At 56.0% G+C, this 22,649-nt stretch overlaps 1 protein-coding gene across 1 annotated transcript in view; it reads right to left on the reverse strand.

The window, feature by feature from the left end:
• Vav2 (vav guanine nucleotide exchange factor 2) overlaps positions 1-22,649 on the reverse strand; it is a 115,163-nt gene that overhangs the window by 28,726 nt on the left and 63,788 nt on the right. Inside the window, exons 3-4 of the mRNA XM_090329408.1 lie at positions 16,435-16,493; positions 804-872 (exon numbers count right to left, since the gene is read on the reverse strand). Of these exons, the coding sequence (XP_090185534.1) occupies positions 804-872; positions 16,435-16,493 (128 nt within the window). The remainder of the gene's footprint in view (positions 1-803; positions 873-16,434; positions 16,494-22,649) is intronic.

Genomic DNA, 22,649 nt, shown 5'->3' on the forward strand with positions numbered 1-22,649 from the left:
TACCTCTGCAGGGAGTAGAGGACGAGCCTGAGACCCCTGGCCTCTCTCCTCTGGCCCACACCCTTGCCCATCTCCTGGGCCTGTTCTTCTTGGAGCCCTTCCTTCTTGGGACCCTAAGACTCGGATCCTGTGCTCTGCCCAAACCGAACCTATGGAGGCCCTAGATGTAGGGGTATGCGCCTTGTAAAGCTTTCTAAGTGTCTCTCCAACTCCTAAGACCGGCCAGGGCTACAGTTTATCCAGAAACAAAGCAACACTGTCTAAAACAAGAGCGAGGTGGGTAGGCGGGCAGGAAGTCCAGAGGGGCTCCGGTGAACACCTGGGTGGGGTACAGCCCAGAGCTGGGCAGGCTGGGTCCCTCCCCACAGGATGGGGTTCCCCACCATTCAGGCCCAACCCCAGCCCAGCCCCCACCCTGCCCGCAGATCTACGCCAGGGACCCTGCATCCCTTCAGAGCAACAGCACAGCTTGCAAATGGATGTGCGCAGGCGCAGCAAAGAAATCCTTAGAGAGACAGAGAGAGGCATGTGGGCAATATTGAGTCACCAAGAGATGGGCGACATCACCCCCTGCCACCACTCCACAGAAGGGCCCTCCCACCCACCCCACCAGGGAAGCCCACGGGAGCTGTGGCCACTAGCTCAACCACCAGGCAAGCTGGTAGCCTTCTAGAAGGTAAACGGTCATGTGATTGGGACTTCCCAGGCCGCTGGGAAGTGGCAGCCCTGCATGGAGTATAGTGCAGGCCCTGGGGACCGTCTCCACCCCGGCCTGCGCCCGTCTCCCTCGGCCGCCTCCTTACTCAGCCAGCTCCTCCAGGCTGCGGTAGACGTCATCATCGCTCTCTGCGGTCTCCTCCGAGGGAAAAGGCCTGTAGAGAGAAGGGAGGCGTGAGGACAGGGGAGGTCACAGGTCCACGGCCGGGCCAGCCTGGGGCCCGGCCAGAATTCATCCCACAGGGCCCGCGTGGCCTCAGAGAGAGTCACGGGCTCATAGGCAATGGGCACTGAGCACCGGTGGAGGAGCTGAGGGAGGCGCCCTGAGCCACAGGTGAGAGGAAGCCCCGCTGGGGATCCCCAGAGCCCCACACACCACAGCAAATAAGGGCCCTGGGCAACGGGAGGGAGGAACCCGCTTTGTCTCTAGTTACCATGCTGCTGTCACCTGCACGGAAGTCACATTATGAGAAGTAGATGTAGGGTGCCCTGGAGACCTCACTGTTCAATGCACCACCCCCGCCCCCACCCCACCCCAGGGGAGGACAGGGTGGGAAGTCAGGGAGCCGCCAGCCATGCTGAGGACTCGGGGTCTGGAGGGTGGTGAGGCCCAGCCCTGACAGTTTCCGCTGCCCTAGTGGGAGGCTCTATCGTCTCCCCACAACCCCACCCCTCAGACTCTGCAGGTGACCTTGGTACCAAGGCCATAACTGGAAAGCTCACCAAGAAAAGTGCCAAGCGAGGTCCTTGCTGCAACGACAGCCTGAGGGTCACACCACAGCTGCACCCCAGCGCCAACCCCGCCCTCCTGGACTGCCCACTCCCAGGAGGCCTGACCCAAGCCCCACCACCACAGCAACCCCACCCGCCAGCACCCCAGGGTGGACGATACATCTGTGGTTGTCTCAGCAACCACCTCCTCGATGGAAGCCCCACCAATGAACTGCTTTGTCCACTGAGAAATAATGGCTTCCAAGCTGTCATAACCTAGAGGACAAGCTGGGCGCGGTGGCTCGCACCTTAATCCTAGCTACTCAAGAGGCTGAGATCTGAGGATCACGGTTCAATGCCAGCCCAGGCACTAAAGACCATGAGACTAGTATCTCCAATTAAACAATAGAAAACCAGAGGTGGCGGTAAGGGTCAAGGGGTAGGGTGGTAGCCTCGAGTTAAAGAGCTCAGGGACAATGCCCAGACCCAGAGTTCAAGCCCCACAAGTGACAAAAAAAAAAAAAAAAGCCTAGAGGACAGGCTGGGAATGTGGCCTAGTGGTAGAGTGCTTGCACTGTACATGCATGAAGCCCTGGGTTCAATTCCTCAGTACCACATACACAGAAAAAGCCAGAAGTGAGCTGTGACTCAAGTGGTACAGTACTACTCTTGAGCGAAAGCAGCTCAAGGACAGTGCCCAGGACTGGCAATAACAAACAAACAAAAAACCTTGGGAGTAGTGGCTCACATCTGTAATCCTAGCCACGCAGGAGGCTGAGATCTGAGGACAGAGGTTTATAGCCAGACCAGGCAGCCCAGCCCATGAAGCTCTTATCTCCAGTGAGCCACCAGCCACATCTTAAGTCTCATACTGTGGTGGGCCTTCTATGTGCTTGTATAAAATTAAAATCCAGGGACAGGAGCGTGGCCTATTGGTACAGTGCTTGCCTAGCATGCATGAAGCCCTGGGTTTGACTCCTTAGTACCACATACACAGAAAAGGCCACAAGTGGCGCTGTGGCTCAAGTGGTAGAGCTCTAGCTTTGAGAAAGCCCAAGGACAATGCCCAGGGCCTGAACTCAAGCCCCAGGTCTGGGAAAAAGAAAAAAAAAAAAAAAATGTCTTCCCATGTGGTTTGGACTATATTTAAAATTACAATTATTTTTTTCTCTTTTTAACTTGCCTTGTGTCAAATGAACTCATAACCAGCCAAGAACCTGGAAAGGACAGACAGAAGCAGTGACTCATTTCCTGTTGTCCCAAATTTCCACCTTCTTGCCATCATCTGCAGACAGACAGGGAGGCTCCAGTGGGCAGGGCACCCTGCAGGAGCTGGGGACAGGCTCCTCCAATGGAGGGATCAGAAGACAAGAAGGAGGCCAGGCGGGAAGGCTGGAGAGACGAGGCCAAAGCCACTCATCTTTCAGCGAGATAAATGCCCCATTAAATAAACCCAACCTCTCCCTGCAGCCCCAAGGGCCAGTTCTAAGAGAGCTGCCCTGCTCTGTGCCAGCAGAAAGTGTCTTCGTGCCTGGGGTCAGGCTGACATTCACTGAACACAGACATCAGCAGGATGGAACTGACCAGCAAGGTGGGGAGCCACACTCTGGGGCTGGGAGCCCCAGATCTGCAGGGGATCTCAAGTCTGAGGCTCCTGATCTACATGGCCCTGAACCCGCAGCCTCAATGTCAGTAGCCAGCGTATGAGGACAGCGTATGCTCCAGATGGACCTCTGCCCGGAGGGCTCCAGCTCTCTCCTTGATGCCACTCTAGGCTCCCACCCACCCCCTGATGGTGGAGAGGTGTGTTCTTGGGTCACAAGCCTCACGATGCCCTGGCTAGCAGGAACCCCTTAAAGAAGTCCATTCTCCCCTACTATACCACAGAGCAAGAAGCTAACAAAGTAGAGCCCCATGCAAAGCTAGGCAGCCTGCATGGTGACTTATCTGCCAGCCAAAGAACTGGCCCCCACACAAGTGACCAGAGAAGATGATGGGAAGACTCGTCCAGGCTGAGACTTGCCCCTGGACCTCAGAGGCAGTGCCTCCTCTCTTTCAGCCTCAAACCCCACTGCTGGGGCAGGTTCCTGCTGTCCTGTCTTCAAATGTTATATCAGCCATGTCTGCTCTTTCCAGACTTCCATTCATATTTCTTTTCATTTTTAAATTAACATTTATTTTCCAACTAGTACATAAAAGCTAGGTCTGATCCATCCCTGAGTATGAGTCTCATCCGGGCTACTTTCTGCCATCCAGGAAAAACAGCTCTGGAGCCCTGTTCGCCAAGGGTATTTCTGCATCTGCTTCCTAACAGAAGGGCGGTGTGGCCAGATACCAGTGGCTCACGCCTATAACCCTAGCTGCTCAGGAGACTGAGATCCTCGGATCTCAGTTCAAAGCCAGACCAGGGGAAGTCCACAAGACCCTTCTCCCCAATTAATCACCAAAGCATGCCAGAAATAGAGCTATGGCTCAAGTGGTAGAGCACCAGCCTTGAGTGAAAAAAAGCTACAAGAAAGCCAGCAATCAGGTCTCCCATGAAAGCCCCGGTAGCAGCACAAGCACATACACATATCCACAGCCGCCCCCCCCATGAACCCACGCACGCACACATACACGCACAGAGATGGTGCCACCAAAATCACACACAAGAGTAATCTCAACATTGGTGGTCTGGGTTTCTTGAAATGAACTCTGTATGCATGGTTTCCTCAATGTCCCATTTCTGTGCCTCTTCCAGTGTCCTGGCTCCGCCCCTCTTGTCTCCTTTGCCTGCCCTGCCCAGCAGAGATAAAACAAGAATGTTAAAATGAGGAGAATTATACTGCCACCCATAAAACCTTTACTACTCAAATTCCAGCGTCACTGTGTGGGGCCACAAGGCCCTAGAGAGTAGAACTGCAAATCCAATTAATTTCTGTCACAGCCAAACAAAGACAGCCGACTGCCAGGATGCAAGGAGCAGGAGAGAGAGACAGTCCGCCAGGGCCATATAGGAATCAGAGCCAGGACGGAGCAGGGATGGGGAAAGCTTTATGGTAGGGTTGGGGAGGCTGCACAAGCTAGCTGGCCCCCTTCCAGTCCAGTCCTCACTCTGCTCGGCCCACACTTGTCCTCCCCACGCACCCAAGTCCTCATTTCTCAAGGCTCAACACAGCCCCCACCTCATGTGAAAAGGTTTAGCCACTCTCTCAGCTCTGGTCCACCACTAGAATGGGATGGATGGATCGATCAACAGATGGTAGGTGGATTGACAGATGATCAGTAGACAGATGGGTGGGTGGATAAATGGGTGGGTGAAGTTATGGATAGACAGATAAATGGACGGATGGGTACGTGGATGGATGGATGGGCAGGTGGATAGACTGACAGGCAGATGGCTGCATGTGTAAGTAGATGGGTAGATGGGTGGGTGAACAGTAGTTAGATGAATGAGCAATTGGATAAATGGGAGAGTTGCTGAGTGGTTGGACTCATAGATGAGTGGGTGGGTACATGGATGGGTAGAGTCAGATAAAGTTGTAGGTATGAGCAGATGATGGAAGGATGGATGGATGGATGGATGGATAAATGGATGGATAAATGGATGGATGGTGAGTAGGTGGATGGATGGATGGATGGATGGATGGAAAGTCTAGATAACTGGACAGGTGGTAGAAGAATCACTGAGCTTGTCAGTGGCTAGATTCATGGTAGAATGGACAAGTGGACAGATGGGTGGACGGCAGACAGACTCAGGGAGCACTTCAAGGAGCACTAGTGAGAAATCACAAACAACTAATAGAATGGAGCCCTGGGCTGGACAGCCAGTCCTGCCCTGCACCTGACCGACACCGGGGATACATTTACAACAAGGGTGAACTCCAACTGGTTCCAGCCTCCAGGTCAGGAAGAAGTTGGAACAGGTAACAACTGATGTCTCCTTGCTGTAAGACCTAGCTCCATCTTTATTCTACCAGCTGACCTCTCCATTCGCTGCAGGAGGCTTTACCTGGCGTTGATCTGCTCATTGCTGTGTGTGTATATGGGGGGTGGGGTGGGGAAGGGGGTTGAGAAGCAGCAGAGATCATAGTAAACGCACAGAACTCCTGACTCGCTCCGGCAGAGGGCTAGAGAGCTGTCAGCCCCAGCCAGGGCCCCCGGGACAGTTGGGGTGTTTTCATTCTAAAAATTCATTTCCTTGTGCGGGGTTTCCCATGTACCAGTGCAGAGACTACAGATACTCACACAGGAAGCAGAAAACTGCCAGGCGAGAAATCTGGACACCCCACAGGCCCCACAGGGGCTCCCCGCCCCCATCAGGCTCCCACACCACCAGCCTCCCTCTGAACCTTTCGGGCCTCTTTTCTCAGAGAGCCTCCCACCCCCACAGTCCACTGTGGCATCCAGCTGCTGTGTTCCCACATGGCCAGACCTGCCCAGAACAATTCCAGTCTCAGTGCCAAAGCCAGACCGTGTCTAGCCAGAGAATAAAGACTTGAACACAGAATACATGAAGGGGTGCTTGGGCCCAAACTTCAAAGAAAGAACAAAGGAAGTGCGATTTCCACTTCCGGTAGCGTCATCTTCACTCCCTCCCTCTGCCTCCTCCTTCCTGGGCCCCAGCTCTGAGCCAGTCATCAAGACTGCACACATGGCAGCCTGACCAGCAGGAACAGCTCATCTCGTGCTGGGATCCAGGCAGGAGGATCTGATCCATGACCTTGGGACATGTGACATCAGCTCTGGACTGTGCCCTCCGTTCAGTGCCTGCACATTGCTGCTGTCCTACAGGGGTATGGGAGAGACCCCATGGCTTAGAAGAGCAGCAAAGCAGATGGCACAGGCCCCGGTGTTGAGGGCAGGGCACACAGGCCAGGCGTGTCTGGACCTTGGGACCTTGGGACCTCAGCAGACGGCTGGGATTGCTTCCTGGGGAGCCCAGAGGAACTGGCATCCAGGCGTGCGTGCGTGCGTGCGTGCGTGCGTGCGTGCGTGCGTGCGTGCGTGCGTCCTAGAGCCTGAACTCAGGACCTGGGTGCTGTCCCTTTGCTTTTTCACTTAAGACTAGCACTTGGGCCATAGCTCCACTTATGGCTTTTTGGTGGTTGACTGTTGATGGAAGAGTCATGGAGGACTTTCCTGCCCAGGCTGGCTTTCATCCTCAGATCTCAGCCTCCTGAGTGGCCAGGATTACAGTGTGAGCCAACAGTGCCCAGTCTGAATTCTTTTGGAGGGGGGAGGGAGTCATGGGGCTTGAACTCAGGGCCTAGGCATTGTCCCTGGGCTCTTTCACTCAAGGCTAGTATTCTACCACTTGGAGCCACATCTTTATTTCGTTTCTTGGTGTTCACTTGTGACAAGTCTCACAGACTTTTCCTGACCAAATCCCCAGAGTTCGGTCTCCTATGTAGCGGGAATTACAGGCGTATGCCACCAGCACTCACTTTGGCTTGGCTTTTGTGACAAAGTAGCCAAAAAGCAAGGCCCAAACAGGCCACCCTTCCCCAGGCAGATTCTGGGGCAGGGCCTGAGGGTAGAAGCTGCATATTCACATCACCCAGTGCCCCACGAGGGCAGAGCTGATGGAGAGTGGGTCTTGGGGGGAGCTCTGGTGTCTGGAGCTGCAGCTTAGGGGACCATGTGAGGGTGGCCTGGCCTCCAGCCTCACAGGCTCCTTTCATGAGCTTCAGATCCAGAAGTGGGGCAGGGCAGGGGGGCTGGCCCCATCTGGCAGAGGACTCATGCAAGGACTGCTTCCCAAGAACTCCTCCACCCCAGACAGGGCATCCCTCTCACAGCCACAGGCCCAGAGCCAAGCGCTGTCCTTGGTTCCATCCCCCACCAACCCTAAAACCCTAAACCACCAGAAAATCTGAAACAAACACAGCCATGGCCTCTGACTCACTCCTTCGGGGTGGGGGGGGAGAGAAGTAGAGCCAGATACCTGCAGGTGAAACACCTGCCTTGGCTTCACCCAGCTAAGCCCCAGTTCTCCCAGCTGCACAATGGGGGCCAGTGTGATAGTTTAGCTTGTAAGGGTCTAAGGTCAAGTCCCACCGCCTGCAAGGGGTCGCCATGCGGTGGGGCAGGTCACTCTCCACGGGATCCCATGAGCCCACCTGCCACGAGACCCAAGCATCCACACCGGGCCCCCAGGAGCTGCAGCTCCAAGCCAGGCCCTGGCTCCTCAAGCAGCCCCAAGGACCCACTTGAGGTTCCCCACAACTACAAAGCATCCTCAACTCCCAGGAGTTCTCCACATGCTAGGGTCCAAGAAGAAGATTGGCGTACACTTGGGGCCCATGTGACACTAAAGCTTTGGGTGAGTGCTTGGCTGTCGCTCAGCTCAGCCACTGGGAGAGTGCTTTAGGTAGATGTGACGCAGCCCATGGCACAGGCCCACCGGTTACCCGGTATGTTCATGGAGAAAATGCCTCCCACCCTCAAATACTCCCTGATACAGGACTAACCCCGAGCCACAGCCACCGCAGACCTGAGGGGCATGGGTCAGCCTTGGCAGGGTAAGGGCTGGCCTTGGGCTGGTCTCTTTGATGATGAGCCCAGCTGGCAGCTGGGCTCCACCTTAGAGGCTCGGCTGTGCCCAGACCCCCACACCCACCTTGCACAGTGTGTGTAAGTGTCCCAGTTTTCCCAGCATGGCACTTTCAGCTGAAAACAGGGACAGGGTAGCCACCTGGTCCTACATGTTGTGCGCAAAACGCTGGAGGGGCTCCAGCCAGGACTCAGCTTTGTATCCTCAACAACCAGAAGAACCTGAATCAGGCTCAGATGAGGCACTGGACAGGGTAGGTGCCATGAGCCTGACACTGGTCACACTCAGGCTCGGCTTCACCCAGGCAGGAGAAGCTCAAGGCCACAGCCAGGTGGCTGGAGCTCTGAGACAGACAGATAGACAGACACACACACACACACACACACACACACACACACACACACACACACACACACAGAGAACTGGGTGGCAGCCTCTGGTAACAATTCCAGCTGCCACACCAACTTGAAAGGCACGTGGAAAGCAGCAGCCCACGACAGCCGCCCAGGTCATGACTCAGGCACCTGGGCATAATTGGCGGGAAAGCCTTGAAGCCCCAGGGTCCCGCTTATTAAAAATAGTTCCTTCTGCTAAACCACCCCAACTGTCAAAACAAGCCCAGGACAGACAGATTGCGTGTCCGTCGACACCCACCCACCAGTCCAGACGCCCAAGGCATGGGGGATGTGAGGGGACCACTCCCAGCTCAGCTTTCCTGGTTACTGATGTGGCAAGGTTGTCCCCTACTAGGAAGGGACCACAGGTTGAGGGGGGTGGGACAGAGGCACAGAGAACAGGAGTGGGAAAAGAGGCTTCTTGGAGGCAGCAGGAGAGGAGCTAGTCTGAAGAGCCAAGGTCTGCTGCTATTTACCATCCCTGACTTGAGGCAGACAGGGTGTGGTGGGAATCTCGGCCAGGCCCCTTCCCTGTGGTTCCCAGAGATGTTAAGAGCCCAGCTCAGCTAACTTCCCTATTAAATGAGGAAGGAGAAACCAACCAACTTCTCTGAAATTTGTGAAGTAGGGGACTGGAGGGGGCAGGTGGGGCAGAAGAGACATGAGGGGCCAGGGTGGCAGAGGAAGAAAGTGGACAGACAACTTGCCGCAGGACAAGGACAGGGTCTGGTAGGGCCTGTATACAGTGAGCACCAGAATGTCCAACCAAAGTTCCAGTGGAGCTGGGTAATGGCAGCTCAGGCCTGTAATTCTAGCTAGTTAGGAGGCTGAGATCTGAGGATCATGGTTCAAAGCCAGCCTAGGCAGAGAAGTCCCTAAGACTCTTCTCTCCCCAGTTAACCAGGAAAAAGAAGCGGACCTGTGGCTCAAAAGTGGCGCGTCAGTCTTGAGAGTGTTCAAGCTCCAGTACCACACACACACGGAGTCAGGATGGAGGTAGGAGGGTCTCCTTGCCACGGGCAGAGGGGTTGGGAAGGCAAAGGCACCCCTATCCCCTGACAGTGAGCTCTACCTCTGCCAGGGCCCAGCAGCAGGAGTGGAGAGGAAAGTGGGAATGTGGATGACGTAGGGCCACGGGGGGAAGGACACCCACAGTAGAACTGATTGCAAAGGCCCCAAGTGACCCCAGATCCCCAACAGGCTGTGTCTGCCCTCCTGTCTGGAATCCCCCAGGCAGAAGAGGCCCCACTGACCTCATGGGTCAGCTCTCTGCTCTCTCCAGCCCCACGTGTGGACAGTGGAAGAATGTGATCTCTCAGCAGCTCTACTGATGAGCCTCTGGTTTTCCAACCTGCCTGGCAGGGGGCGTGTGGTGGGCAGCTGAGTCCCGCTGGGCACCTGCCCCTACATACATGCCCCGCCCCTGCAGCCACTCCACATGGCCTCTCCCCAGGGGGCACTTCCCATCTCGCAGAAAACCCAGTGCCCTGCATGGATGAAGGAACTTGGGGCCACCCACACAGAGCCCAGCCAACAGTGTCGTCTCCACACCATGTGCACGTGTGTGTGTGTGTGTGTGTGTGTGTGTGTGTGTGTGTGTGTGCGCGCGCGCACGCGCGCGCACATGCGTTCACATCCTCCCAGAGGGACTTGGCACAGCAAGGAGCTCCATAGATCCCAGCTTCCTTCCAGACTACAGGTCTGCAGCTACCTCCCAGACCCTAAGAGCCAGAGCCAGGCTGCAGGGCTGAGGGTGCAGGGCAGGGACAATCCACTTGCTGTGTCTGTCGCCTCCAGCTAGAGGACCAGGGACAAGCGCGCCTTGTCACCGCAGGGGTCTCCAGCTAACATGTCTGAAGCGCAAGACTTCCTTCACAAAATACAGAAGCTGGCATGGAGGATTCTGGGTAATCACCAAGTCCCCGTGTGACCCCAGGCAAGACCCCTCCCCGCTCTGTGCTGCCAGGGTGACACAGCAGCTGGAGGCTCTCTGGTGTCCCCCCACACTTCCTGCCAACTTTTCTGCTGGGAAGCAAGGGTCAGTCTGGTGGCCTTGGCCCTGGCAGCCCGCCTGCAGCTGGGGGCCTTTCCCTCAGGCACTCTGACTGACTCAGAGGGCAAGCACACGGCCTGCCCTTCTGACCATGGCAGGGACCACGAACAGACCATGCCATATCTCTGGGTGTAGCTGGGATGCATGGTGGCACCCTGTAAGCCAACTGACTGAGGGTCCAGGTCAGAGAGAACAGAGCGGGCACGACTCACCTCCAGAATAGTTTGTCCCAACTTTCCTGCCCAGGCTGGCTTCGAACTGTGATCCTCAGATCTCAGCCTCCTGCACAGCTAGGCTTACAAGCCTAAGTCACAAGTGCCTGGCCTCCCCTGCGTGTTTTAACTGGGGAAGCAGGCATGGAGAGGTGCTGGGCTAGACTGACAGCAGTCCTACCAAAGGGGCTTCCTGTCTCCACCCCAAACCACACAAGGCCCAGAGAGATGGAGAAGGCTGGGGCAGAGCAGAGTGGGTGCCAGGACCCCACACCATGCGGCCACATTGTGGTGACCTTTTGGCCCAGCCCCTCCTGCTGGCCCTCCGTCCCTCACCGCTGCCTCCTCCTACTGTCCCAGCCCTGCCCCGCCCCTGGCCCTCCACACTGGCAAAGGACCCCTTGGCTCCCAGGCCTCCAGGCCCCATGAAGCCAGCAAAGAACTTTGTCCAGAATCTCAGACACAACCCCTTGCACACAGGAAGGCCACCATACCCTTCTCGAGCACTGTCCCTGCAGACATCAGGCACTTCCTGCTCAAATACCTGTCTACACCCCGCCCTGCTCAGATCCGCCTGTGGCCCAAATTCAATCTCCTCTGTAAGGACAGACCACCAGAGGGACCAGCTCTGACCTCCCACCTGCTTCCTCTGTCCACCCCTTCCTGTGACCTGGAACCCAGGATTTGTTCTACTTGAGCCCAGAGGTCTCAACAAGGAGCAGACTGAGTTACTACCTAGATGTTACTAACCTAGCTAGTGAGAGCCCATGTCACACGAGCGAGCGGGCCAGTGACCCAGCAAGGAGCCCTGGTGGAGCCCCAAGAGAACCACTGCCTCCAGGGAGCCAGACTCCAACCTGGACACCCCAAATCCAAAGGCAGACTCTCCTGCCTCTCTCTCTCCCCCAGGAAGGAATCCAGTGCCCTACCTGCTCGCCATACAGGGGTTCTGACAGGAAAGGAAAAGCAGGCCCCCGATCAATCAGGCCAGCCCTCCCCACAGACCCATCAGGACCAGGTGGTCTGGGCATTTGTGTCACTAGGTGGGACAATTAAAACCATCGTTCTGGCAACGTGGGCTGCTGAGCAGAGGAAAATTGCCACTTCCCATCCAAACCATCCAATTACCTGGAATTAGCCACACAGCGCCAGCTGGGAAATGGGGTGGCACCCACTGGGTGGATGCCAGAGAGAGAGCAAGACCATGTACCCAAGAGAGAAGGGGCTGGAGGAGGGAGCCACATGTCCCCAGCCAGGAAAGGGCAGCTGGGGGGGAGGGGCAGCAGCGGGAGAGGACAGCCTAGGGGGAGGGTGGCAACCCAAGGGGTGGGCAGCTCTAGGGGAGGGGAGGACGGGGAGGGAAGCTCATTGGAAAGGGGAGGACAGGGAGGGCAGGTCAGGGGGGAGGGGGCAGCTCAGCAGGGAGGGGAAGACAGGGAGGGCAGCTCAGGAGGGAGGAGAGCCCTAGGCATTGATGTGGGGCCCCTTCCCTTGGCTAGGGCTCTGAGACTGGTGGAGGTGACCCTAACCCAGAAAGATATATAGAACATTCTCTGGACTGCAGTTTTGCCACTAAAGCCCACTGGCTGAGCGGTCTTCAGTACCCGTGACATGACTGAGACCTTCCTGAAACAAGGTTGGGGAGCCATCGTTGCTCTCTGTGACCTAAACTTCCCACATCCCAGCCTTACCCAGCAAAGAACTAGCTCCATCCAGCCCCTCCCAGCCACCCTGCAGAGGGGAAGACACGGAAGAAATGGTCAGGCACAAGGCTGGCAGTCAGCCACAGCTGCCTCATCTTTTAGTCTGAACCCACGGTGTGGCTGGCCCTCCCGGCGGGTGGGCGCCCTGTCTTTCGGTCTCGGCTGTCCAGGAGGAGGCCTAGGGAGCACCTAGGGAGCACTGGAAGCCCAGAGCTGGGGCTCTCCACATGGCCAGTGACGTGTGAAGAGTTTATTTTAGTTCTTTTAGTTCGGAACGTCCTGTGGTACTCAGATCTGGATCCGGGTGTGTCTGGTACTCTGAGAATCTGCTTGGAAATGAGGCAGGGTGTTCCCATACATGGGCTTCTCCCACCCAAACATCAGCCTGACTTTCACCCTTGCCCACTCGCCTGCCCACCCAGCTGGGAGCTGCCAACACAATCCGTTCTCAGGATAGATGGTGGCCGTCCGGGCAAAGGGCCACGCGTGACTCAGCCTTAGGGGAAAAAAGGCAGTGCAGCCCAGCGTGACTGGGAGAAGCCTGGAAAACCCACAGGGTGACTCCACAGCCTGAAACACCCCGCGTGGGACAGAATGGTTTACTAGTGGCCAGGGGCTGGGAGCAGGGGAGCCCGCTTCCCAGAAACAGGACCGGTTTCCGAGAACAAGCCAGACGGGGTAGTGCTGCCAGGGAAAATCGTATCCCGAGGTTAAGCTGTGTGGTAGGCGGGGCCAGGCCTGGGGAGCCAGGGAACTCCAATCATATCCCTAGATTAAAGAGTGGTGGGCGGGGCCATGCCTGGGGTGCCAGGGAGCACCAATCGTATCCCGAGGTTAAAGTGTGGTGGGCGGGGCCAGGCCTGGGGTGCCAGGGAACTCCAATCGTATCCTGAGGTTAAACTGGTGGGCGGGGCCAGGCCTGGGGTACCAGGGAGCACCAATCGTATCCCGAGGTTAAGGTGTGGTGGGCGGGGCCAGGCCTGGGGTGACAGGGAACTCCAATCGTATCCCGAGGGTAAACTGTGGTGGGCAGGGCCAGGCCTGGGGTGCCAGGGAGCACCAATCGTATCCTGAGGTTAAACTGTGGTGGGCGGGCCGGGTCTGGAGTGCCAGGGAGCACCAATCGTATCCCCAGGTTAAACTATGGTGGGCGGGGCGGGGCCTGGGGTGCCAGCGAGCACCAATCGTATCCCGAGGGTAAACTGTGGTGGGCGGGGCCGGGTCTGTAGTGCCAGGGAGCACCAATCGTATCCCCAGGTTAAACTAGTGGGCGGGGCCAGGCCTGGGGTGCCAGTGAGCACCAATCGTATCCCGAGGTTAAACTGTGGTGGGCGGGGCCAGGCCAGGGGTGCCAGGGACAAAGTCAGCTTTGCCCCAGGACCATTCAGCCCCCCTAAGCCCTGGGTCAGTGGGGGGGAGGGGGAGGGACCTGACACACAACTGTGCAGGAAGCCTGGTAGCCACCCCCAAGGACCCCATGGGCCCAGACCTGGGTCCCTGCCACTGTGACATGTGACCCAAACTCTGAATGGAAACAATACAAGCTACGTTTTTCATCATTGTGTCCATTTTTAGAGGGAAGGGAGGCGGGTGCTGATCCTAGGGCATAAACTCAGGTCCTGGACATTGTCCCATAGTTTTTATGCTCAAGGCTGGCGCTCTACCACTTGAGCCACAGGTCCACTTCCGGTTTTAGGTGATTAATTGGAAATAAGAGTCTCTTGGACTTTTTTGCCCAGGTGGGCTGCGTAACATGACTCAGATCTCAGCTTGCTAAATAGGATTACAAGCATGAGCCACTGATGCTGCGCCTCCTATACGTCCTTCTTGGAGGCCCTGGGAGAGAATCCCCCCAGCCTTGGCCTCCTCAGTGTCTGCACGGCCTACACTTCTCAGTCAGCAGCCACATTACCCTATCTCTACCTTCATCCTTTCCCATTTGCTATCTGACTCCGACCCTCCTGAATCCCCATCCAATTACAAACTTCATTGCCTCTACAAGCACTCCCCGAGTCCAGGGGTCATAGGGAAATGCAGGGAGGGTGTCCACCTTCAGCCCAGCTGGACAGCCAGCAGCCTGTGGCATTTGTTCCAAGGGACAAGAGCCACATAGCACGCAGGCTCCCGGCAGCCTCTCAGGGCAGAGCAACATTAAGGCCTGAGGAAGGGACCCCAGGAGCTGCCCAAGGTCATGAGACTGGTGGGGCGTCCTTCACGGGCCTTGATCTCCAGGGTCCATTCCAGCCTCAGCCAGTCTTCCTTCCACATCCCCATGTCAAGACAGCTCCTAATCTGCAGGGTGGGCTCTGGCCATGGCACCCTCGAGCTCCTCCACCTGCACCCACACATCAGGTCCGCCTGCAGGCAGCAGGGCAGGACAGAGTCAGTCTCCGATTCATGGGCCTCTGAGCAATATAAGTGGGGCTTTTATAGCAAATCCGCTCCTTAGGCAAAGTACAGGGGTTGCTAAGGGGTGGGTTTGGGGGCTGTTGTTTATGTTTGCTTGTTTCTTTCCCAAGAACCATGCTGGGCTGTGCTGGGCTTGTGGCTTTTCCAAAGGGGAAGTGGTTAAACAAAACCTTTCGCTGGTGAAGAACGCTAGAAAGTATTTCTCAATGAAGCTTGGTTTGAACCCTGTGAAGTGCTGTGGGACCCCAGAAAATACCAGCCAGTGTTGGGGGGACAGGGAGCATTCAGCAAAGTCCCTGTCGCCTGGTCTCACAAGAAGACCTGTGACCTGCTGGAGAGACCCTGTCCCCAGGGGCTGCAGAGAGAGAGCTCCAGAATGGCGCTCAGGCCAGCAGGGGAGAGTCAGGGTGGAGGAAGTGGGGAAGTCCACCTACCAAAACAAGGACAGCAAATGAGAGCCAGAATTTGGCCAAGTGTCTCTCATGCTCAGAAAACACTGTCCTTCCCTTCAGTCCACAAAACCTTCACCCTTGCCTCCAGCTCCCCATGTCCTAAGTGTAACAACTGCATACAGCTCTCCTCCCTCGCCCTCCTGGAAGGCCTGGGGAGACCCCCTCTGAACTTTAAGGCCCTGCCTGGTAACACACTGTGTTCCTGGGGCCTGGGCCATACAGAGCAGGGGGGTAGAAAAGAGGTGCCCGTGTGGCCGGGCACCACACACAGGGCAGAGTGGCCACCCCCACTGGCAGTGCTCAGGGGTTGCTGTCACGCATGGCTGCTGGAGAATGAGCTGGCACTCTCCTGTATGCCACACTACACACCTTCTTCCCTGGCTAGATCATCCTGCGCTCTTTGCTGTAATAAACTAACCAGGAGCCAGTGGCTTTTCTGGGCTCCATGGGCCTACTGGAGAGTCAGGATGGGGGGTCTTGGGCATGCAGAACCCATCTTTCATGTTATGAAAACCAGTTCTTTACTGGGCCAATCACCAAGCTGCAGGATCCTGAGAGAAATCCCATGGTTCCCTCCACACAAGTGAACAGGGATGGAGGGCAGCTGTGTTCCCCACATCACCCGGCACTGCCCACCCCACCTGTGCACACAGTTCTGGGACCCCAGCCTAAGGACATGGAGTCCCAGGAGATATCACTGGTGACCATACATGGAGCCAGGTGTGGCCCAGCCACATGTTCTGGGAAGGGGCCTCTCATCCACCCTGCTGGACACAGCAGGTCTGCCTGAGCTGGACCCCGTCCCTACAGAGAACATCCCCCTGGGCCCTCAGCTCAGGCACCGGCACCCACAGTGGCTATCGTGTCCCTCACAGCACAAGACAGAGGCAGTGGCCTAGGCCTGGACTGGTCTCTACGGGCCTCTGGCCAGCAGTAGACCAGGAGCACTGTCTGTGCCAGGGCCCAGTCCCGGTGCGGGGCGGTGCACTTAGATATGCAATGATCTGTGAAAGGACCGATTTGCCGATCTTATTACCCCAATCAAAAGCAGTTCCGCAGCCATCAGTAGCAAGCGAGGGAGATTTCCCCGGTGAGCGCGCCGGCCCCGCCCCCCTCCAGCCAGCAGCCGGGTGGAGGCAGAGCCAACACACGTCACCCAGACAAGGGCTGCACTGGGAGCTTACCTGGCACACGGGTGGCATGGACACCGGTGCGCCCCCCCCCGGCCAGCGCCGCCCAGAGCTCACCTGATCCCTTTGTTCTGAGCGATGCTGTGCAGGGACAGTCGGGACACGGCAGAGATGACCTGGGGAGACAAGGGGAGAGCGCCTGTCATTTCACGTGCAAACCGCAGCCACGGGCTTGGTGCTCATCCGGAACCGTGAGCTAAGCACCTCCTTAGCGCAGCACATCTCATCCCCATAAGACACCCAGAACCGCGCTTTTTAGATTTAACATCAACAGTGCGGCTGTGGTGCAAAATCCGCTGTTCGCATCATTGGTGTTTGACCTGTGGAGTGAGACTGTGTGGCCCCGTGGCTGCGTTGCAACCCCGGCCTGGGCTGGGGCAGCCCTGCTGGGTCCTGGGCTACTGGAGGTCTGGCCCACAAGCAGCTCATCACACACAGCTGGTCTGGAAGCCACTGTACAGTTACCAACAGCGTGGGGGGACAGTGGGTGCCCGCTCACTTCCGAGGTGGAGAAGCAGACGCCCAGCATGGGGCACCTTGCAGAAGCTAAGCTCCATGGGCAGCCTTCGCCCCAACCTCATCCACCATCTCAACAGATGTCTATCTCCCTGAAGACCTCAGGATACTGACATTTTAAAAAATGAAAATAAAGCCCCAGGTTCAGAGCCACACCATGTGGCCTTTCTGCCTCCCCAGGCTGACTCCCATCCCATAACGAACTTCTGAGACATGTGGCCAGCAATGACGGCACGTCTTCCTCCCCTGCCCTGTGATCAGGTTGCACACCTCCAGCACACTGGCCCGACCACCACACCCAAAGGTCCTCAATCAGCCGGGCACCAGTGGCTCATGCCTGCAATCCTAGCTACTCAGGAGGCTGAGACCTGAGGATGGCTGGAAGCCACCCTGGGCAGGATCAAGGGGTAGAGTGCCAACTTGAACAAATAAGGCTAAGGGACAGTCTCAGGCCCTGAGCTCAAGGCCAGGAACTGGTACATATGTACACACACATGCATGCACACACACACACACACACACACACACACACACATCTTCAAAAAAAATTCATCACAAGCAGACTTGAAGAAGGCAGAAGGTTCCCCTGATGAACATGGAGAAACTGAGGTGGGGCGGGGGGGGCGGGGGGCTGACCTAGGAACAAGACGGAGCCACAAACTGCTATAGTTCTTTTAAGAGGGTTCACGAGCACTGAGTGTGGTTGACACAAAGTGCTGGAGAAGCCTCAACCTAGACGGGACAGCACGAGTGTGTTCATGGTTGCACACGTGTTCATCTGTCTGCACGCAGATAGACTGCTTGTATTTGCATCTGTGCCTGCCTGGGCATGTGTGCGTCTATGTGCTGCAAGTACTAGTTAGTGTGCCGTGTGTGTGTACGTGTGTGTGTGTGTGTGTGTGTGTGTGTGTGTGTGTGTGTGTGTCTGTGTAAAGAAAGAGAATGGTTCGCCTTCCCTTACAGACACCCTTGGGCACTGGCTGTCGGGGGAACTGAGCTCAGGTGTTTCACAGGTATCACTCCTCTGAGTTCCCCACAAAGCCATCCTGCCGTGCACACCTGGATAGAGACAGTTGTCACCTTGCCTCCTGCCTGGCTACACCAACAGTGATCCACCTCCTTCAGGGCTTCCTCTAATCCTCCCTGGCCAGCCCAGCACCAGGAACCTCCCACTCTCGCCCTCCCGTGTAGCCTAGGGTGACAGGCACACACCACCGCACCAGCTACTGGTTAAGAAGGGGTCTTGAGTGGGGTTTCAGGTGGCTCAGGAGACTCACACCTGCAATTCAAAGCCTGCTCAGGCAGAAAAAAACGTGCAGCGCCATCTCTAGTTAACTAGCAAAATGTCAGACTGGAGGCATGTCCCAAGTGGTCGAGTGCCATCTGTGAGCAAGAAAGCTGAGCAAGAGCATAAGATCCTAAGTTAAGCCCCAGTACCAGCACTCCCCACCCGCAAAAGAAAAGGTTGGGGAGGGGGATCCTCAAGAACTTTCCTGCCTTGAACCTCGATCTTCCCGTTCTCAAACTCCTAAGTAGCTAGGGATGATGGACATAAGCCACCAGTGCCCCGCCTCCCCAGCTGCTTTTGTATGTGTGCAAGTACTAGGGACTTGAACTCAGGGGCTGGGCACCGTCAAGGCTGGTGCTCTACCACTTGAGCCACAGCTCCACATGCAGCCTTTTGCTGGCTCATTGGAGTCTGTGAGTACCACAGACTTTTCTTCTGCAGGCTGACTTCAAACCTCAAGCTGACTGAGTAGTTAGAACAACAGGCAGGTATGAGCTCTCACAGCAGTTTTTAAAGGAGGGAAACATAGAGAAGGGCCCTGTCTCGGCCTGGCGGCACAGCAGACCTGGCCCCCACTGACGGTGTGTGCCGGCTTGCTGTCGGTGGCTGCTTCAGAGGCGGGGCCTTTCGGAAGTTATGGATCTGTGGATCACAGAGTTCTTCTGTTTTCTCAGACAGAATTCTATCGGCCAGTAGTGCAGCTGGCCAGCCCAGGCTCCACCCCGCCTCTGCTACAAGGGGTCTTTCACAAATAACATGCAACGTGGCTTTGGATGTTAGTTCTGGATTTAAGGGCTCTATAAATATTTAGGATAAAAATTACAGCAATCTTGCAACATGGATTTGAGTTCGTTGATTAAACACTGTAAATATGAGACCTTGTAGGGCCTGGCCAGAATAGCTCGAGCTGCCCCTCTCATATGCCTGCCTCCCTGAGCAGACATAGCTAATCAACTGACAGTTCTCCCAGATGAGCCAAAAGCCAAAGATGGCCAAAGAGCCCTAAACAGGGTCCTAGCACCAAAAGCCAGGCAGCATCAGCCGAGAAGCTGCAACCCATGTGCAAACCCAGAGTGTCTCATTCCCTCAGGCAGAACTCAAGCCCCTGACTTGTGGCCAGTTGACCCGGGCCTCTGTCCATGCAACTGGGAGCCCCAGGAAGAGCAGGGTCCTTCCAGCTGCCCCGACTAACTGCTCTAGCAGTTTGTGGAGGGCTGAGTTCTGAGGCCCCAGCGCCAGACAGGGGCAGCTCTGGAAAAGTGTTCAAGGCGCCCGGCTCTGCCCCAGAAGCCCTGTCCCTCCAGCCAGCCGCATGCTTCCTAGCTGGTATTTGGCACAGGGAAGAAATCTCAGACCTACCCCTGAGAACCCCATTCCAGAGTCACGGTCAGATGAGGGGCTCTCAGCAGCAGTCACGTGTCAGTCCCCAGGGGTAGCATTCGGGTGACCAACAAAAGGCCCCAGGCTCCAGGCCCCAGGCTCCAGGCCCCAGGCTCCTGTAAATGTCAACTGGTGACATTTCCCAACTCTCATTTCCGCTTCCCAGCTTACTTCCCAGGTGACAGGAATGACGCCTCTCCCAGCCCTCATCAACCACAGAGCCTCAAGCGCCATGTGCCCAGGGCAGGCAAGGGATAAACACAGGGCACAGCTACTCCTAACAAGGGCCAGCCCTGCGCCCCTCCCCAGCCAGACCAGCTGTGTGTCACCCATGCCCACATGTGACCAGGAGACCCAGGGTGCAGCCAGAGTCTGCATCGCCAATGGAAACCCTGGCTCTGTGCCACCCCACCATGGCTGCACTGACCATGCCCCCAGCAACAGCACCCAGCCCGTTGACTTTGTGTGGCGGACCCCATCCTACCCGACCCAAGGGGCTCTGTAGATGCAGGAATCGGCATTTCTGGTCAAGGTCCAAGGTAGCTGGGAGGTAACCCCATCCCTCTGGACTGGATCACAGAAGCCACACCACACACAGCTATGTACCTGTGGACTGGGAGGCCCTCAGGGGCAGGAGACATGGTCTGGACAGCACTGGCCCCAGTGGGGTCCTTGCTAATCTAAGGGCTCCAGAATAGAGATTGATGACCCCATCACTGGGGTCTGCTGCCCCTCCTGCAAAGCAACAGACTGAGTTGTCCCGTCAGCCCTGAGCAAGAAAAGCAATGCCAAGCCAGGTTCCAATCCTGGCCAGGCAGACGCAAGGGCAGCAGCTGGGGATAAATCCAAGTAGGGTGGGGGGTGGGAGGGGAACAGGGATGACACAGCAACCCCCACACACACAGTCGGTCAGAAGGGGCAGGCACCAGCCCCCATGCTGCCTTCCCATCACTATCCCTGTACTGGCAGGTTCAGGCCCTTGTCAAAAGGGTTTTGCCGCTGAAGCTGGGAATGCCGTACCGGTGCAGGCAGCAGGGACAAAACATAGCCTTCCTCCAACAGCTTGGCCAGGAGCAAGTGCTGCTGGAGCCTAGGTGTCAGACCTGAAAAGCCATGCCCTGGGGTTTCCCCTCTCATTCACCAGGCGAGGCTTGTAGCCAAAGCCCAGGAGGAGTTCTGGGGTCTACGATGGGCTATGAGGGCCTGGATGTTGGCTGAGATTTTATATGTGAGAATGCTCTGGAAATGTATTGTTTCCCAGCAGTTTTCTAAAGGGTCAGCAGGTCCCCCCCAAAAAGGGATAAGGAGTAGAAGTAGGCACTGAAGGCTCATGTCTATCATCCTAGCTATTCAGGAGGCTGAGCTCTGCACACCGCAGTTTGAGGTCAGTTTAGGCAAACAGGTTCACAAAATAATGATCTCCAGTTAACTAGCAAAAAAAAAAGAAGAAACTGGTGGCATGGCCCAAGTGGTAAGAGAGTGCCAGCCAGGAGTAGAGAAAAGCCAAGTAAGAGCACAACTGAGTTCAAGCCCTAGCACCCCCACTAAAGAAAACAAACAGACAGATAAAAACAGTGACAAAGTGGTCAGTGCCTTGACAGCCACCAGCAGCTGCAGACACTTGGACAGTTGGCCCCGGGAGAATGGCCGTGACCTGGATCCCAGCTCTGGGACACACTGACTTGAAAAGGAAGCCGGGTTTCTGTCTTGGGGCCTGAGATCCCCGGAGCTCCAGAGGTGTCTTCTGCAGCACTCTCCAAGCACTCAAAAACACAGTACATGCTTACAGTTGGTTTATTCATGCACACATCTGTGGAAGGGCTGGGGGAGGGCACAGAATCAGAGGGAAAGGGGTGAAAGGAGCATCAGCGGAGCGCCCTGGCTGCACTGGACTCTGATAGAAGTGAACTATGCAACTCGTGGGTGGAGAGGAAAGAAATGGGCAAGAATGAAGGAGCAGGTGACACTATGGGAAAGGAAATGTCCTCGTTACCCGACACATGGAAAGGTGGCCCCTCTGTATATCACCTCTAAAACAACAAGCAAGAAAAGCAGAAAGCAGAAAAAAAAAACTGTAACTGTGGTAAATGACTGCCTGGTGCTAGGAGGAAAAAGAAACAGAGTTGAGCATCCAGTGAACAGAATTCAGAGCCTCCTGGAAAACGACACTGTAGCAAGGAATCTAGCAACATAAGATGCCCGGATGACTAGCACAGAGAAAGAAACAAGTTTCAAATACAGTCTACAGGCACCATCAAGCTTTCAGAACAATGTCCTTGAAAGAGACCAGCAGACGCCACATGATGTGTCCACGGACTTCCCCACTGGGGAGAAGAATCCCCTTTCCTCAACTTACTGGCTAGTGCCCACTCACACCCACCACCCAATGGCGCAGGCCTCACATGAATTCTCCCGTCTATCAGAGTCAGCCTTCAGCACCAGACTCAAGGTAGAAGTCCGAACCAGTTATGCTCAGCATGCCACAGACCTCATTGTCCTTGCCAGCGTGCACAACGACAGAGTACCCGTTCACATCGCAGCCACCAAAGGCCTGAGGTGATACGCACTCCTGGGAAATGGAGGGATATTACCCACAGAGGCTGGACCTCTCGACTGCAGGAGCAGGTGAAAACATGCCTTTCCTTTGGGATGCCAAGTATCTTCCACGTGGAAGTCACTTGCCAAGTGTTAACTTGAGGGGACAGGTAGACAGACGGGTAGGTAGACCAGGGGTAGATTGAGCAGGTAAGTGGATGGAGGAAAAATGTGGAAGATTAGTGGATAGATGAGTAGATGGACAGGTAAGTGAGTGAATGAGTGGATGTAGATGGGTAGATGGATACATGGATGGATGAATGCATGCATGCGTGCATGCACAGGTGGGTGGGTGGGTAGACGTATACAGGAATTGATGGTGGATCCAGTGGATACACTGGGTGGATAAGTAGACAACAGTATGGATGCATGCATGCATGAACGCATGGATTGGTGTATGAGTGATGGACAAATGAACAAATAAATGTGTATAGGTGGATGGATGGCTGCACAGATGCATGGATGGATAAGTGGGTGGGTGGGTGGATGGGCA

The sequence above is a fragment of the Megascapheus bottae genome, chromosome 3, assembly GCF_031878675.1.
Source record: "Megascapheus bottae isolate mThoBot1 chromosome 3, mThoBot2.hap1, whole genome shotgun sequence".
NCBI lineage: Eukaryota > Metazoa > Chordata > Mammalia > Rodentia > Geomyidae > Megascapheus > Megascapheus bottae.